Consider the following 16,894-nt stretch of genomic DNA (forward strand, 5'->3'; position numbering starts at 1 on the left):
ATAAACGACGCGTTAACCGATTGATCTGCACAAGGTCTGGGTTAAAGTGATTGTAAATCTGTCGGGTCAAGAGAAATATGAGCGCTACTAACATCAATTATATAATATCAATTCGTTTTTATGCCAGCGAATTCATTTACTGCAACACTCACACGCAGAGATTTCCGTGAAAACCGCATTCACGCTGCGAATTCAGCTATTTAATTTTTAGCACGAATATAAAGTTTGTCGTAAAAACAACTCCTGCAGTTTAGTGCAATTAAACGAATGTAAAAAAGATATGGTTGAGTAATAATTATAATAAGTCACAGTCTGAATTATACAGAAATATGAAAATAATGTTTGGGGGGCATATTTTTATTTTAACAAACGTTAATTCAAACAAGCTTTCTGTACATAGTGATGAGTGATTCAAGAGGAAAATAGAAAGAGGCTATTAAAATCGTACTACTAAACAGAAATTTGTGCTGTTCATAAGTCTTTGGAGACAAATTTTCCCGAAACAACGATAATTAAACCGCAGGAATGATGATTCTGCGATACAGATATAAATAACAGGCATTACCAAGAAAATAGGAAGTGTATGCATGAAAATTAGTAAATTAAAATCGAGTCATGCGATTTCGATCTTTCATTTGTTTGTTTCTCAAATTTTTTGAACCAACCATCGAATCACTTGTAAACGAATCGCGGTGGATCCCGGTACGCTAATTGCTGTTCGAAAGAAAAAGAAACAAATTAACTAACGTTCAACTCCTGGCAATATCGTGCGTATGTGAAGGAATTACCAGGAACGGTTTTTGCGCAACAGCGTGAGGAGTAGATCTGAATCTCTTCTAGGTAAGGTTGGAGGTATAAAAATTTTAAGTACACATATTCATGCACGTACAGATATACATAGATAGATATACAGCGAGCACCTACGCCAATTACAGCGATTAGCATCGGAATATAGTCTGTAGATATATATTGCATACATGTGTATGTGTAAAATGCATGTGTGCCTTTGTATGTGTGCATAGCTGAAATGTGCGGTGTGGATAACGATGAGGCAGCTTATTTATTGAGGAATATACATCGAACAATTATGAACATGCTATATTATACGTATAAGTATGTAAAATCAGGATTACCGTCCGCCAGGGTTTTCCACCTCATACAGAGATGCCCGAATGTGATTGCAGAACGTCTACGAGGCATTTCGACTCAAAGGTTTAACCAAGCCGTGACCCTCGAGTCATTCGGTTTTATTCGTTTCACATTCATTGGTGTTGCACACAAGTTTTCGAATCTTTTTTATATGCAGTCATCGGAGCTTAGAAAAGGATACGAACATTCAAGAACAGTGAAAAAAAAATTTATCTTCGTGTCTGGAATCGATTACTTTTTGTTCCATAATTGAATTATGCGAAATGGATTTAGTCTTTTCAATTAGATCTTATGGCAAAATTATGAGATCCACAGCTACATGATCACGATCGAAATTACCGGAATTTCAAAAACATTGTGAAAAGGCGGAAATGTAAACAGACACACAACCATGCATGCATACGGTAAAATGATGGAGGATAATTAATCACATGTATTATTCATTCTAAACAAAGATCAAATGCGTATAAACGTGAATGTTTGAAAAGCGCCGAAATTGAGGTAGGGATACAATAGATATACAAGGACCTAGAAAAATGATACGTGATTATGTAGAAAGGCGAATTATAGACACTAAGCAGGGGAGAGCCGGGCAGAATGGGCCCATTGTACGATTGAATATTTTTTTTCTTTTTTTAATATGGATAACGCTTGAAAGGTACTTTCAGATCAAAGAAAAACAAACTGTTATGTCAAAATCGGTCTAACGTTATTCCTTTGTTAAGGGGGCCACTTTGCCCGGATCTCCCCTGCTAACCGGGTACTTCCCCTGGTGCCGATTATCGAATAATCGACATAAATGATGATAATTAATCATTGTACCAAAAGGCCCGGACCTGCTACCCAACATATGTGGCACTATGATTATTATCATCGTCATTAGTTTTTTTCCCCATCTAAACGGAGAAACGAAATTAATAAATAACAGTTTTATGTGTACTTCAAAAATTTTCAACGATCCGTTGATGAATATAGGTATCCGTATTGCAAATAGCCTGCGGCGTTTTTGCCACGATCATAGGAGATCCGCATGGTGCAATAATATGTCGGGGATTTATTAATGTGTACGCTGCGAATGATGACTGTACGCCTATTATATGCATATCCAACATGGCATGTATACATAACGAATTGTACAGGGTTTTTTTTTTCAATAACGTAATTAGCAAGTGCTCGTTAAACGAGGATGTCTCAGGAACGTAAAAACAAAACACCTCGCAAGCAGTGTATTTTTAATCTTTTTTTTTAGATTAAATTAACTGGTAACCTTGCAATCATTTTTGATAACATCACAAGTGACATTGCGAATATAATATTACAAGGTGTAACTATGTTTATATAAATTGTCCAAAGTTTAATGAGCTTCCATGCTGAGCAATATGGCGTCTGATTCGGTAATCAGCTGATCGATTTACCTTGTACATAATGCGATTATAAAATTCGTACAGAAAACAATTGTACAAACTTTACGCTATACGAAAGACTGTATCACCCGCTTACCCATAATTTCAAATAGACCCGGATGAAATTGGTTGAATGTCAAAGTAAAAATTTATCTACGATAAGGTGTCTTCAACCCTGACGGCTTCAATGTCTTCCTCTAATCACCTGATTTCCCACCACAAGGATATATGCAAAGAGATAGATATTGAGCGAGGAATATTATTCATATACGGTTATACCGCAAATGCTCTATCAACATAGTCGCTAAGCACTCAGTCACGTTGGGGTTTTCCGTAAAACTCTCAATTAAGTATGTACAAGATCAGATGTAATATACCTGCGCATTTATAAACACGGAGCCTCGAGCCATTTTCCTTGACTGACAATGACGTTACGAATTTGCAGATACGTGTGTAATAACAAATTTTCGAAATATATATGTGACGTCGAATTCAAAGAATTGCACGAACGATTCGAAAGGAACAAAAAAACACACACACACACAACTCGTAATAGATAAGTATGATGAACGCGTGGATTCTATCGGTGAGTAAAGAAAACATTCGATCTTGGACAATATTATTACACTAATATTACATAAATTTGCTTCTTCCGAAGGATAAAATTATTTATTTCATACAGATATTTTTCATCTTTATGAAAATTGAATAATTTTAATAATACATAGTTGACGAACTAAAGCGCGTTTCTACGATGGCGGCCAAATTATTGTTTTATTTATACAGTAATATTCGTCGAGCATCATATAAAGGAACAACATTGAGATATTCAACAAGCGAGATTATTGTTATTATTGATTTTTGTAATTAATTTTACAAACGTGTTGCGCAATTTATGACGCCAAAAATTAAGTTCAGCATAGAACCATAATTTATAATGTGTGTATTTGATACGCACAGCAATGATGATGATAATAATAATAACAATAATAATAGTAATAATATTGATAAGCAAACGCCAGCCACCAACACGGCACACTACTATAATAACAATTGCGATAACTGTACTGAATAAATAGTGTCTTAAGCTAATTCAAATTGTATAATCATACCGTGTAATTTTTAATCGGGCAAACGAAAAAAAAAACATTTTACAGGAATGAAATTAGAAATGATCGGTTTTGCTATTCATTGTATTCTCTTTTAACGAGTCGTCGATCGAGTACTAATATGAGAAAAATAGATAGCAATGCAATGGATTTAATATTACATATTCACAGTGGTAATATACTTGATATCTCATTATTCGAAAAATACGATACATTGTAAATATATGATTATTATTTTCATAATAATTAAAGATTTGTCATTGAATGGACGCGAGGAATAACGTCGTCGTGTCGACTACTTCTATATTGAAAAGGAACTATGGGATAATATGGCGTCACGCCGAGGTAACAGGTGATCATTATTTTGAAGATATTACGCGAATATTGAAGCGCGAGAAACGTCGTGCAAGCTGTCATATCTTTGTTTAGTTACGCGAAACTGATGCTGGGAAGAATGTACAATCAAAAATTGTTTTATCATCAGACACGAGCAGCTTCTAGAACGCGCAAACTATTAATTAACACACTTAACTGGTAGGTCCATAAATTCGCACGTGCGGAACCCACTCGAATTTCATATTTTTCCAAAAGAAAAGAAGTGAAATAAGAATAAGAAGCATTTCGGAAATATAGCAATGGTGAATTAAAAAAAAAAAAGAAAAACACTTGGGAAACATCAAATATTTGATATTTTACGCGTACAATTATTTCGTTACAACGTGACTCGCGTGAATATTTTTCCGTGGATTTTTTTTCGTTTCCTTCTTGTACTTCATCGTTTCACTTTACTTATTTATTTTTCACTATCAATATATTTATCAAGCAAAGGACACTTTTTGGGAGAATGCAACAGTAGTATTAGCAGTATCGTAGCAGGCTTGCTACAATTTCGTATAAGAATCTAAATATATGTAAACAATAGGTGTATGTGTACATTATATATTTCTATTAAATACTCTCTCCTTTCAATTCAAGGACATTTTTTCACCTAAAAATGGATACCCACAAAGAGATCACGAATGAAAGAGTGAGATTCAATATGAAAATTCGTGAATTATTAACGCGATGATCCTGAGATCCTGTTCACTTGAAACATTTATTAACCATTCAGCCTATTTCAAATTCAGTATATTTACTTTTCCCCATTCCTGCGACCAGTCTTTGCCAATTTACTCATGCACTTAATCTACATGCTGTTTTCCGCATTTTGTAAATTATTTTTATTTATTCTTTCCGTTTAAACCATCAAGCAGCAGTGAGGCGACAATAATATTAACAGTAAAGACAATAATAATAATAATAATAGTTAAGTACAACGACAAATGCCATTGCGGTATGTTACCTTTTTTCTTTTACGATTTCGTATCATATTATAGCAGAACGAATAATACGATTTATTAGTTAGATGCATTTAGGTAATATTATCACTGTTCGTAAAAAAAAATTATGCACGACGACGACAGATGTATTCTCGATGTCAAAATGCCGACATTCGAAAATTGTAAGCAAGATAAAATGGGTAATACATTAGAAACAGAAGATACACATACGATGGTCCGGAAAAACGATGGAAAAAGAAGTATTTATTTTTTGCCTCAAATACTTCGTATCATGTTTAATGAAAGAAAAAAGGAAACAAATTACAAATACACAGGCATTTCGGTACAGAGTTCCTATATCGTTCCAAATTGATCGATTGATTTTATTTAATATTGTCTTAGGACGGTGTCTCTATTTCCTCCCTTTATGTCACCGCCAGAGTACGAATCCGAAAGTTATTAAATTACAAAGAAATAAGGGAAAAGGGAAAGGTGTGGAGTAAAAATTAGACGATTAGACAGGAACGTGACGAGAATCAGATATATGCGGAGAAAACGTCGCGTGCGCAGCTCAAACAATAATAATAATTGTAAATGATAGTAGTATTATTCGTAATAATTAATGTAAACAGACGGTGATAGTAATAATGATAATAATATAGGGTCGGCTCTAAGAAAGAGGCTTGTCCTCGGGGATGGTCGGGCTTGTTGCTATCGGTATGGCCGATGCTCGTCTCGTCGCCTCGGCTTCTCTTAATGCCTCGTCGAAACTCTGAGTTGAATTTGACCTTGACGGCACGACTTTGGTCTGCAATTCGTCAGAATATTAGAAAATGCGGAAAAGTTGTAAGGAATAGAAGAGGTACGGAAGCATTGTGGAATGTGGAAATGGACAGAATCTCGAAAAAAGATGGCTAATACGCGAAGAGAACTCAAAAGGGATTCACTTTTTCACTTCATACCGTTCATCGTTTTTTCGACTTTCCAGGACAACAAAAGAAGATATAAGTACACAGGTGGAAGATGCAATTTCAGTCGGTCATACCTTGACATTTTCGTAAGCAGAACCAACTCTCTCTTCAAGAGATCGGAAGCTCTCAGAATTACGCATTTGTCCTAATTTCATGGAAATGCCGCTGCCAAAGCCGCCCAGAATGCTGCTGGTTTTCTCTGCTGTAGTTTTGATCACCGATTCGGTTTTCTGGAATCTGTAGGAGAAAGAATATTGTCAGAAACGAATGCAATAGCATGAAAAGTTTTTTTTTTTTTACAAACTGTAACTAACACTTGGCTCTCCTTGACGTTCCGGAGACCCTGATTAACATCATCTGTTAATTCCTTCCAGGCACCGATACCAAGCTTTCGCTTAAGTTCTTGGGAAACTTTGACTTTGCTTGCCAAAACGTGCCTCAACGTCTGTATCTCCTCCTCGACCTTTGCGCAGAAAAAAGCACGCACAAAAATTAGGATCGTAATGAAAGAGATAAATTTAAAAAAATGTGCATCGTGACGGATCATTTTTCAGTAGCTTGCCTTGGCCAACTCGGCGGTCCATTCGTCTCTTCGTTGTTCTCTTTCCTCGAGGATTCCTCTTGCTACAAAATCATCGGTAGGAGTGGACAGAGGGTCTACCGGATGGGGGGAAGCTTCTTCTCCTGGAAAATAAAAGTAATGAACACGCGAATCAAAATAAGTCATTCGCGAAAGAGGTCAGAAAATAAAAACAAGTTAAGTATGTACAAGTGAGTTTAACTAGTTTCTTTAGCTATGGTACGTAATTTCGAATTTGCGAAAAAAATACATGATATTAGTTGATAAAACTCGACAGACAGCATATGCATATCAGCGCAGTCTCTTTTCCATTAACATATGATGTTAAATTTCTTACTCGTTTTGTACGGTTTTCGCAAGGTCAGTTTTCAAAGTTTCCCGCTCTTACCTACGATTCACTACTGTCGTATTTTGTCATTGGAGAAGTTCAGTCGCAGTCTGTACTTTGCTCGCAAGGTAAGCTACCTATCCTGTTTCCTTGAGCAACTAGAATTTACTACAATCGTAAAAAAGGTTGCTCAATTTTTGCTCTAGCAATAATCGGAGAGAAGAAAACCAGAAATATTAAGTACCTTTTACAATTTCAAGAAACTTTTTGTAGTTTTGACTACTACTTATTTTCGCCAAATACGGTTTCGAGAGATCCTGAAATATAACCCTGACGGATCTCTTTTTCTTGCCTATGCCAACGCTGTTGAAGTTACTTTTATTATTATTTTTATTAAGGTTCATAAATTTTTTCTCATTCTTATTAAGTGGGTCTGATTCCGCGTCAGCATTCGTTTGCGGTATATCTCGTTGCTGCATGGGATTATTGAAATCAGTCTCAACCGATATGCAGTACATGGAATCGTCGACAACAATTTCCTCTATGTCACCGCTCGATCCGCGCCAGCAGTGAACCACGATTTCGTCGCTATCGCTGAGCTCATCAATGTCGTCGAAACTTGGTGTGTTAGCGGCTATGTCACGATTATAATAAACGTCCTCTTCGTATTCGAGCGATTCGAAATCGTGATGCTCGTCATTATCCCCGTCATTTCGTTCTTCAACACTGCCGCTCTTCGGTTGGACATGTGGAAAGAGTGCCGCAGAATTTTCAACATCTCTAATTCCAGCATCCGCCACCTGCGGCGCTTCTGGAGCCGTCGATACGGAAATTGATGAAAAATAGCCGCTTACGGTTCCGTTCAGACTTTTCGTTGTGTCATCCTCGATTTGTTTCCTTTTCTTCTCGTCACTGTTTTTGTCCGACATTATTTTGCTGTCATTTAGCAATACGTATGTTTAATAATATTTACGTGTACAATATGCTGTCAATATCTTTTATGCAAACAAACTCATTTCGAAACAATACACACATTACGATAGTTTGTGAAATATTTCAAATTTCGTTCCAAAAACGATGCCCCACATTTTCTCAGGTACTAAAATAATGTGCAAGGGTGTTATGAAGCTAATCTATACAATTTATTTTTTATCTTCTTAGTAATGATTGAATACACATTTCACACATGAAAGTAATATGTACAGACTAAAGGTAACTCGTCACTCAGCCACTCACTTGAATAGAAGAGTTAAAAAAAAAAAATCGATTATTTAAAAGAACCGTTCAAGTCTCGTGTACTATGCACGCCAATTTGTGTAGGTATATGTTTACAGTATGCACAACGGCAACGGCACAGCTGTTTGTTTCACAGGTAAAAGATACGTGATGGACGTGCACCGATAAATCCCTTACAGGTTGCTGGTAGAATCGCGAACAGACGGACGTTTGGGCCAAAATGGTGGCTCATTTCAATATATAACAATAACATCAATAATAACAACAATAATTTTAGTACGAAAGAAAAAAGCACGAGGCAAGATATGACGCCGAAGTCGAGGATCAGCGCACCGCGAAGAGAATGGCGAACCATCGAGTCACTTCCACTCGGCCAACTATATCATTACAATCCCGTACAGCATAAGCAGCAGTCGGCAGCAGGGAGAGAGTTGGAACCAAAGTCGCAACAAAAGCCAGAGCCAGAGCCAGAGCCAGAGCCACGTAACCGTGAACACGTAAATGTATACGTCTAATGCTCTCTCGTGAGGTATAACCGGGTGTATACTAACCTCACCTATCAAAGAGCAGCGCTCTCCTTTTTCTGACCAAGAGGAAGCAAAAAGAAAGGAAAGGAGAAGGAACTAGAGGTTCGGTTAGGCTCGGTACGGCCCCACGATATGCGGCAGCAGCCCCACCGAGAAACCGCGACGGGTCCACTTTCCCCCTCCTCCTTTTTCCCTTCATCTTCTCCTTTGAGGTTGCAAGGAGAGAAGTGAAAGAAAAACAGATGAAAGATGGCAAAGATTGTTTAAAACGAAATCAAACGAAGTCACCGTTAATCATTCGATTTCTTCTCGATTTGGATAACTTTTTACTGCAATAAAAAAATAAGAAAACAAATAACAATCATCAAAGCCATACTTTTCTTATACTATTTTAGTATTTTTGCAATTTTCAAGGTTCTTCACTTGGTTTTGTTAGTATTCTAAAAGCTTTTGTACACTTTAAAGTATTTGCATCGATCGTTATTTTCAAATTGAAAGTAAGTAGATTCTAATTTTCTCCCATCTTTAAAAACATGACAAGTAAACGGCGATTGCGAAAAATAAAGTACGAGACAATTATACCATACGAAAAACACGGAAAGTGGAGTTGGATCGATTTCACGCCATCAAAGACTTTCGCGATTCGGTTCTTGCATAGCAGCAAAAATTATGCAACGCCTACAATTTGTTAAATCGGAATTGCCATTGCACGTACATATGAATGTAAATATTAAAGCAAATCTGGTACACTGAAGTCTTAGTTGCTAGGCAAGTTGGGTAGTTGGTCGACTACAACCTAGATCACGAATTGCTCGGTTTAATCCCACAATTTACAGAGAGAAGAATTGATCTCCCGCTTCCTTGTTTCGTTACATACTTGGATTTCTATTTTCTTAAGATTTTTCTTCGATGCTTGAAACGCGAAAGGAGAAGGTTGCTGCGGTCAGTTACATGATCTCTGTATAACGGTATACTTCGTAGATATAGCACCCGAGAAAGGAGATCGAGAATATATATTTGTCTTTGTTTATCTGTCCGTCTACTAAACTACGGTATTTCATGCGATTTTAATTTTTTTCTTCTGGAACTAGTAACGTATCTACATGTATTAAGAAAAATAAATACTTGAATAAATTCAGAATTATCAAAAGGAAACAGATGTGAAAAATCTACACGAATTCATTAGAATTTTTTTTTTTAATCCATTTTCTTCCCCACAGAAGTAAAACATATTCGGAATATATTAATCATTTTCATCCAGAGATGGGAAGTTAGACGCAGGGCAGCACCTTACATGCATGTGATGCATGTATGTTGTACATGCGTGCAAAAGAATTGCCTGTACTAAGGAGTAAACAAGGTCAATGGTGTTCTTAGTCACACGTGATAACCTGACTCTGCTAATTGCAAGTGTAGAGTATACCGTAACTCATTGTCAGCAGAAGCAAGCAGCAGGAGGGCAGAGACAAGTAGCAAGAATGCAGCGACTACTGAAGCGGAAAATACCGACTTTCCTTTCGCGTTCAAATGTAACAGGCAAATGTTACATATGCATGTGTGTAAGCAAGTATAGGGTAGAGAAATTACGATAAGGATGGAGAAAGGTGTACTTGGATACTTGAAAATTACAAGCTGGAAAGAGTTGTAGCTGTAACGTTGTCTGAAAAAACACTGCTCTAGATTTCTTCATTATTGACCCGTTCATGTTGTTTTTCTTGACCAGTTGCGCTATTCGTTCCGTCTAATTTTTCATGAGATATTCTTACTCCTTTTTTTCTTCGCTTTATTTGTTATAGTTGGGGAGGTTACGATTCGCGAATATCGATCACTCACCGTCAAACCTCAAATGACATTTATATAACATCTTATATTGCGTGATAATTACAATACAAGGATCGATTTCTGTTTTCCTTTAGTCATTTCCCAAGCGGCCCGCACGCCTACGTATAAAAATAATCGACTGAACTGCCGTTCCTTAATCAAACGCATTTTAAATAGCTTCCTTGGGTGACGATAAGATGCACGGTAAGCCTGTAAAACATATCAATTTACGAGAAACGAAACAGAATACAGAGGTACGTGAAAAATGTCCTGAATAGAACAACAATTGCAATAACAAAGATGCAAAGAATGGAAATCACCGCGAAAAACAGAGACACAAATAGAGGCAAGGAAGTGCAACGCGGCAGTGGGTAAAAGTAAAAATGAAAACAACATCGACTGCTGCCGCTGCTCTCCGTCGTCGCGGAATGGTCGCCTCCTTCCGACGTAGTGGAATTCCCATCAAAAGAAATGATTTTATAGGTTATAATCGTCGATATAATACTCGTGCACATACGGGGACACCTGTGTTTCCATAAATGGTGATTATGCGTGGGTAGATGGGCAAGTAGCTTGAGTTATTAACGGTAATGTAACCTAGGGTTATCAAACTGCAAAACGCCTTGTTATTCAGTCATTTTGTACCACAGATGCCATGGAGAAACCCAGTTTCGGTGTAATCAAAATACGCAAACTTATGATATAAGAATTTCCGATGGCAAGCCGTCAACGATAATCGCCAGGAAAATATCGGAAGAGTAAATATTTTCCGGCATTGTACACTTAGGTGTATGTCGTATCCACCTAAAACTAAAAACAAGTAATCAGTGCCACTCACTCACCTGTGGGTACGGCGCTCATTATTTTTCCTAGTTATGGAAAACAGCCGCGAGTCACGAGCACAACAACGAACGTTCTGAATTAAGTACTTCTCGGTCACTCGGTGCGTGCGAACAACACCGAAGTTCGGTATTATCCAAATTTTTTCCTCCAATTTACTACTGTAATCTTCTCCGCAAGACGAAACGGACCCAGATCTCAGGTAAACGAATCACACAGCCGACGTGACGTGTTCGCCCTCCTCCCTTTTCTGTCGCCGATCTCTGTCGCTCCTCAATTCTCGCTCACTTCTCGCTCCGCACTGATCAATGCCTTCTGTATCCCTCGACTCGGTCCGAATCGACCGACGCGCCACCTGGTGAAAACTTTCCGAAGCAACCAAGCTACGGAGTCTTCTTTGTTGGTAGGAGAATCTAGGGGGATTTCAAAGTTACCGTAGAACTTACAGCATAAAGCCCTAGGAGATCTGTTCAACACTGTTTCGCGCCATTCCCCAGATTTCTGGCGGGCTTTAAAGCAGCTTTCTTAGTTTCTTCTTCCTCAAGTCTCTGCAGACAGGTAAGTTGCAAGCTGAGTATCGTTCTGGCGACGGGTGTTAATATAATCATTATAAAACCAGTAAGTATCTCAGGGAATTCAACTCAGAAACCGAAAGGGAAGTATATAAAAATGTACAAATTTATTCATTAGCCTCATCGCACACTCAATTTTTTTCAGCGAGAACAACACAAGATCGAAATAAAGAGGGTTGAAGGGTTATTCACTCGGGAATCGTCGTTGATTACCTACACTAATCTGTGATCTCCGGCGATTTCCGATCGATACCTCGAGAGAATAACCTTGCCTTAAAACAGTTGCGAATTTAAAAAATCAGCCTCCTTCCGTCACGGCGATCTCGACCATTTCCTCGGTCGCTGGCTGAGCTTCTTCCTCCGTGGGAGCTTCAGCCGCTTCTTCCTCTTCCAGACCCTGTTCCTGATCATATCCAGCGTTTCGTTGCTCCTCCTCGCCGTCGTCTTCGACGGTATCTTTGATTATGATGCCGGCACTTTTTCGATTGCCTTCCGACTTTAGAACTGAGCTCGACTTCCGCGGCGCAGATTCGGTATTGTGCTCCGGTGGTTCCTCCACTGTTTCTTCACCTTCTTTGCTCTCCTCTACAGCAGCTGTAAAGGCTGGAGGTTCGTCTGGGAGCTGTTCGCCTTGATCGCCTGCAGCATTTATCTGCTTCGGCAGACTTGAACGCTGCACAGGCTTGCTCTTGCTTTCTCTGGTCAACTTTCGACGAACTGGTAGAAACAGTTTAAATTCCTCAGGCATCTCATCCTCGGAATATAATCTGCCGGTCACAACTCTCTGATAAAACGAGTTTCTGGATTGTCAGACGATTCCTTACCTGTCGGCGTAGTAGATCCTCCTTATCCTGCAGTTGGCATGTATCTGCATCCTGGTCGTCTCAACGTAGTTGCTGCCATAGGCACGCCTGGTAAAATCAGCGAGGTTGAATTGCACCTGATTCCACCCACCCGAGAGTCCGATAGGCATCGTCGTGCAGAATGGCCTAACCCTTGTTGTGCTTTGAAAATTACTCACTCGAAACCGCCTGTGCATATCCTTGTCGTCGAGAATCTAGGGTGGAAACAAATATGGATAAGGGGTCCTGATCGGCAGTTTTGAGCTCTTCTCTCACCGTTATCTCAAACGTGAAATACTTCTTCATGTTCTTGACGATCATTATCAAAAAGGGCAGCTTTATCCCCAGAACTTTCTTCGGATCCTGAGGACAGGAAATGAAGGTCGTCGCCACATTGGTCCCAGCTATCTCCAGAACTAAGGACTTGACCTCATCATCCGTTATGCGTTTAATATACCCGTTTTTCACCTACAATCATAATTCGACTCTATTAGCCTTCTGTCGTCTCTCCAATTCACAAACCCTCAACTTGTTTGTCCCAAATGGCAAGTGGGGTTGCTCCGCAGCTGTAAAGTATGGATAAAAATCCATGCTGGTATGCGTTGCGGAACATCTTGAACTGTCTGTAGCGCACACTATATTTTCACCGCCTCTTCATTGCACCAAGCTTATCTGACCGATGATCAAACTGTCATTCTCCCTGGCATGTCACTGGCAGAATGTCAGATTTGCACTATCAGCTAACAGTGATGCTATTGTCACTGTTTCTTTTGTTAGGCTGAATGGATGCTCAAAATCAGAGCTGGCGCAGACCCTTAGTGTAAATAACAAGGAAAAAATAATAGCAGCCAAGAATTTGAATGCAAACAAGAATAAACGCACATCATTGGACATTCAACATTCTACTTTATTTGTTTGCCTATATGTTGTACACTTGTTAAGACCTTTATCATATACTACGTCATCGCTCAACAAGCATTCTATCGAGACGAAGCCTGTCATTGGGAGTCGCAAAATCTGGAACCTTGAGTGCGGAGGACGGAAATCCGACAGTGAAAGTTCTGCCAACGCGAACTCCGTCCAGGGCGAGACTTTGGGTCATCGTTATGTTCTGTATCTCCCTGTTCAACTGGCGATTCATCTTTAGTTTGTTCTTGTGAAAGCGTTGACGGCATATGACATTGCTGAAAAGAAAAACTGCGTGATAAGAATTTGCTGTGTTACATTAATCTGTGAATACAAGGTGACTTCACACTCACTATGGGTAGTTCAGCAGGCCAGTGTAGCTGGGATGTACGCTGACATCACTTCTGAACAGCTCCGGATACTTCCTCATAAATTTTGTCGGCCGCATTCTTAAACCTTCAGGTTTTCTGCCCCCAAATTCGTCTATGTAGATCGTTTTTGTCTTAAGCTCCACTTCCCCATCTTCTTCAGCTGCGCTTGATCTTGCCTTGATCTCCACCCCAGGCACAGAATTTCCCATCGGCTTTGGGGTCCCAGTTTGAAAGCTTGACGCAGATTTATCCGTTGCTACTATACTCACAGACTTGTGGATCGATTCAGGAGTTTGTGATCCGCTCAAAATCTGACCGGACTCCGCTCTACCCTGTCGAAGGTTGCTCACCGTCTTCGATATCGACGACGCAGCTTTCAGACTTACTCTCGCCGCACTCAATCCTCGCTTCCTAGCGCTTGGAATGCTAGCACTCGTCTGAACAACTGTGTCTGACATAGTTGCAGTTGAATGAAGTTTGAAATTGAAATGCACAAACAACTTTCAGCTGTATGATTTTTAAAAACTATTCTCATCACTTTTATCACTGACTTTTTATTGACACTGAAATTTCGCAAGGCTCACCACAGTCAGTTATCTTTTATCAACCTTCTTCTGTTCCATTTTTTCGTCTTTATCATCGACAGGAAATTGAACGTACGGTACAGCAGAGTCTTGCAGTACTCACAATATAACAGTATAGAGAACTTCTTTTTCTTACAACTGGACAAAATCAGAGAAGGCTTGTTCCAGTGCCTTGCACCGATATTGATTGCGTTTCTGGCTGACTACATAAATCAATAGATTGAGTATATTCTTATTTGGGTTGTTAGAGAGCCCTCCTTCAACTTGTTGCTTTGGGCAATTTATCATCCTCTCAACCCATGACGCAATTGGGCGCGAAACCGAGATTTGCGGCGTAATTATATGGTTCCATTTAAAAAAAGACATCAATTGGATTTTTTGTTTATCAAAAATAGCAAGAAGTTATAAATTATTACAAAAAAGTCTTTGGTCAACAAAATCTATACAATCAATTTTTTCTACATACATGATTTTGTTGTAGGTTCAGAAAATATTACTAACAACTATGAAAACAGCGATTCGATAAACTCAGCTCTATCGCCTGACTGCTGTCCCTGATTATTTGCATTCTTCTTCTTCCTGATTTCCATATCAGTGTCTCGCTGTTTAATATTAGGTATTTCGAAATTCGACATTGCCTCGCCAGCTTCTCGTTTCCTCTTCAATTTTTTGCTCATGTCAACATTGTAGGAGAAGAAATTTGCTTCTCTCTTGGCCTGTGCTATCTCAGTTCTCAATCTCTGCTTGTGGACTGCTCGCTCATACGCCAAACGCTCACTGAGGTGGATCCACTTGAACCTCGAATTAATAAAATGAGAACTAGAAAAATGTAACACATACACACAATGAAAATATAGTAATAAAATGGAAATATACCTTGGCAGGTATTTTATGTTCCACATCAGGTCATAAAACTTGCTCTTCTTTCGTGTATCTATTTGCTTATTGTTCAGCGTCGCCGCAACATGCTTGGCGACCTTTTTACTCTCAAACTCAATCCAACCTTCTGTGAAATGCCTAAAAGGTGTCTTCTTCTTTTTCTGTTTTTTGCCCTCCTCAATTTCTGCAGGGAAAAGAAATACAGCAAGTATAGAAAAGAATTTAAAGCGAATGACCAATCGAATAAAAAACAAATAATTATCTGCTAGGTTATTTTAGACTAAATGACACACACAAAATGAAAAAAAGTATAGTTACTTATTTATCATCAACTTAAGGAAGTTTGAGTTGGGGCAGGTGTTCATAGATAAATAAAGTTTATTATTGAAGATGATAATTCAGCTTGGGTCAGGTTAGAGAAAAAAATGAGTCTCACTTATTTTCATCTGTTTCATAGATGAATCATTAAACTCTATAAATCAATTATTCATGGATTAATTTGGAAGAAGGTAGATTACTTAAATAAGATAAACAAGGTATAGTATTGGCAATTAGATTAATTAGGTTAGGGCAGGAGAGTTTAGAGGTTAGGTTCGATGTTACTATTTTTGAACCATAACTGAACGAAATATCTATCCCCAAATCGAGTATCAGGATAGAACACGTAATAACAATAATACAACATACTTGGTATATCAGGCTGAAGATAAACTCTGCCAATTTCCCCGTACTCGGAAAATATCTCCCGAACCTTGGTGACATTCATGAATTTTGGTATCGTTGACAAATATATGATACCGCGTTTCTTCTTACGCCGGGGTTTGGAAATCGATTCATGTTTCACTTCTGACGTTACCGAATTCTCATCGTTGTCATTCCCTTCACTTTCTATCTCGTGTTTATCGCTATCGTTTTCATCGTCGGTTTCTAAACAACGTGCAACTTTTTCAGGGGCCATTTTGTATGTAGCTTCGATATTCGACAACTCGAATGTCGCTTCCACACAGTGCTTTCACATCGCTCCCAGGCCTCCAGCCGTTTGTCGGATGGAATGCGAGTTGACACTGGAATCTCTTCTCGATTTTTTTCCTCTTGATTCCACTTCTTTTTTGGACTGTAAATCAAGCAGAGAGAACTCGTAGCCTGTGTAATCGTTTTAGTAATAATTTCCAGTCTCGCTTTTATGGTGAAAGTATCTTTTTTATCTTAAATATTTAAAGTCGACAATTACATTATCTGATCAATCAAGTCGTAGAATATAAATTCTTGCGCAATAGTTGAATTTTCGGACCAGCATTTCGTAAGATTAAAGGCGCTTCTTTGATCGAGTCGTGCAATCTCGTATAATCTGATATTCAGCTGTTCGCAAGAGATTACATTGATGTTCAGATTTCGATGATCGTCGATGATAGAGACGCTATCGATCATCATTTTTCAAACAATCCATTTTCTTCCAA

General features: G+C 38.6%; 4 protein-coding genes across 4 annotated transcripts; all 4 read right to left on the reverse strand.

Moving 5' to 3' along the window:
- Window positions 1-3,378: 3,378 nt before the first annotated feature.
- Window positions 3,379-8,532, reverse strand: LOC107221819. The gene is made up of 5 exons (XM_046741698.1): window positions 7,104-8,532; window positions 6,514-6,635; window positions 6,266-6,414; window positions 6,026-6,188; window positions 3,379-5,788 (listed from the first exon to the last, which is right to left on the reverse strand). Exons 1-5 carry the CDS (start codon window positions 7,786-7,788, stop codon window positions 5,651-5,653), a joined length of 1,257 nt encoding a protein of 418 aa, XP_046597654.1. The 5' UTR covers window positions 7,789-8,532; the 3' UTR covers window positions 3,379-5,650.
- Window positions 8,533-11,809: 3,277 nt separating this feature from the next.
- On the reverse strand, window positions 11,810-13,310 carry LOC107221804 (cilia- and flagella-associated protein 20-like). The gene is made up of 4 exons (XM_015660934.2): window positions 13,227-13,310; window positions 12,974-13,165; window positions 12,680-12,912; window positions 11,810-12,622 (listed from the first exon to the last, which is right to left on the reverse strand). The coding sequence occupies exons 1-4, from the start codon at window positions 13,308-13,310 to the stop codon at window positions 12,154-12,156; spliced, it is 978 nt and encodes a 325-aa protein (XP_015516420.1). The 3' UTR covers window positions 11,810-12,153.
- Window positions 13,311-13,583: 273 nt separating this feature from the next.
- On the reverse strand, window positions 13,584-14,432 carry LOC107221810. Its single transcript, XM_015660939.2, has 2 exons — window positions 13,957-14,432; window positions 13,584-13,881 (listed from the first exon to the last, which is right to left on the reverse strand). The coding sequence occupies exons 1-2, from the start codon at window positions 14,430-14,432 to the stop codon at window positions 13,659-13,661; spliced, it is 699 nt and encodes a 232-aa protein (XP_015516425.2). The 3' UTR covers window positions 13,584-13,658.
- A 495-nt stretch (window positions 14,433-14,927) lies between these two features.
- Window positions 14,928-16,456, reverse strand: LOC107221808 (activator of basal transcription 1). Its single transcript, XM_015660938.2, has 3 exons — window positions 16,125-16,456; window positions 15,435-15,621; window positions 14,928-15,356 (listed from the first exon to the last, which is right to left on the reverse strand). The coding sequence occupies exons 1-3, from the start codon at window positions 16,393-16,395 to the stop codon at window positions 15,062-15,064; spliced, it is 753 nt and encodes a 250-aa protein (XP_015516424.1). The 5' UTR covers window positions 16,396-16,456; the 3' UTR covers window positions 14,928-15,061.
- Between the last annotated feature and the right edge of the window lie 438 nt (window positions 16,457-16,894).

The sequence above is a fragment of the Neodiprion lecontei genome, chromosome 5 (assembly GCF_021901455.1).
Source record: "Neodiprion lecontei isolate iyNeoLeco1 chromosome 5, iyNeoLeco1.1, whole genome shotgun sequence".
NCBI classification, from domain to species: domain Eukaryota; kingdom Metazoa; phylum Arthropoda; class Insecta; order Hymenoptera; family Diprionidae; genus Neodiprion; species Neodiprion lecontei.

Coding starts and splice junctions, on each gene's coding strand:
- LOC107221819 (XM_046741698.1), bottom strand. CDS start 7,788: ATGTCGGACAAAAACAGTGACGAGAAGAAAAGGAAACAAATCGAGGAT. Junction 6,636..7,103: donor GTTTCTTGAAATTGTAAAAG/GTACTTAATATT, acceptor TTTATTTTCCAG/GAGAAGAAGCTTCCCCCCAT. Junction 6,189..6,265: donor AACGTCAAGGAGAGCCAAGT/GTTAGTTACAGT, acceptor TTTCTCCTACAG/ATTCCAGAAAACCGAATCGG.
- LOC107221804 (XM_015660934.2), bottom strand. CDS start 13,310: ATGTTCCGCAACGCATACCAGCATGGATTTTTATCCATACTTTACAGC. Junction 13,166..13,226: donor TTGCCATTTGGGACAAACAA/GTTGAGGGTTTG, acceptor TTATGATTGTAG/GTGAAAAACGGGTATATTAA. Junction 12,913..12,973: donor ATTTCACGTTTGAGATAACG/GTGAGAGAAGAG, acceptor TTTCCACCCTAG/ATTCTCGACGACAAGGATAT.
- LOC107221810 (XM_015660939.2), bottom strand. CDS start 14,432: ATGTCAGACACAGTTGTTCAGACGAGTGCTAGCATTCCAAGCGCTAGG. Junction 13,882..13,956: donor GGCCTGCTGAACTACCCATA/GTGAGTGTGAAG, acceptor TTTTCTTTTCAG/CAATGTCATATGCCGTCAAC.
- LOC107221808 (XM_015660938.2), bottom strand. CDS start 16,395: ATGGCCCCTGAAAAAGTTGCACGTTGTTTAGAAACCGACGATGAAAAC. Junction 15,622..16,124: donor TCTTCAGCCTGATATACCAA/GTATGTTGTATT, acceptor TTTTCCCTGCAG/AAATTGAGGAGGGCAAAAAA. Junction 15,357..15,434: donor AACATAAAATACCTGCCAAG/GTATATTTCCAT, acceptor TATTAATTCGAG/GTTCAAGTGGATCCACCTCA.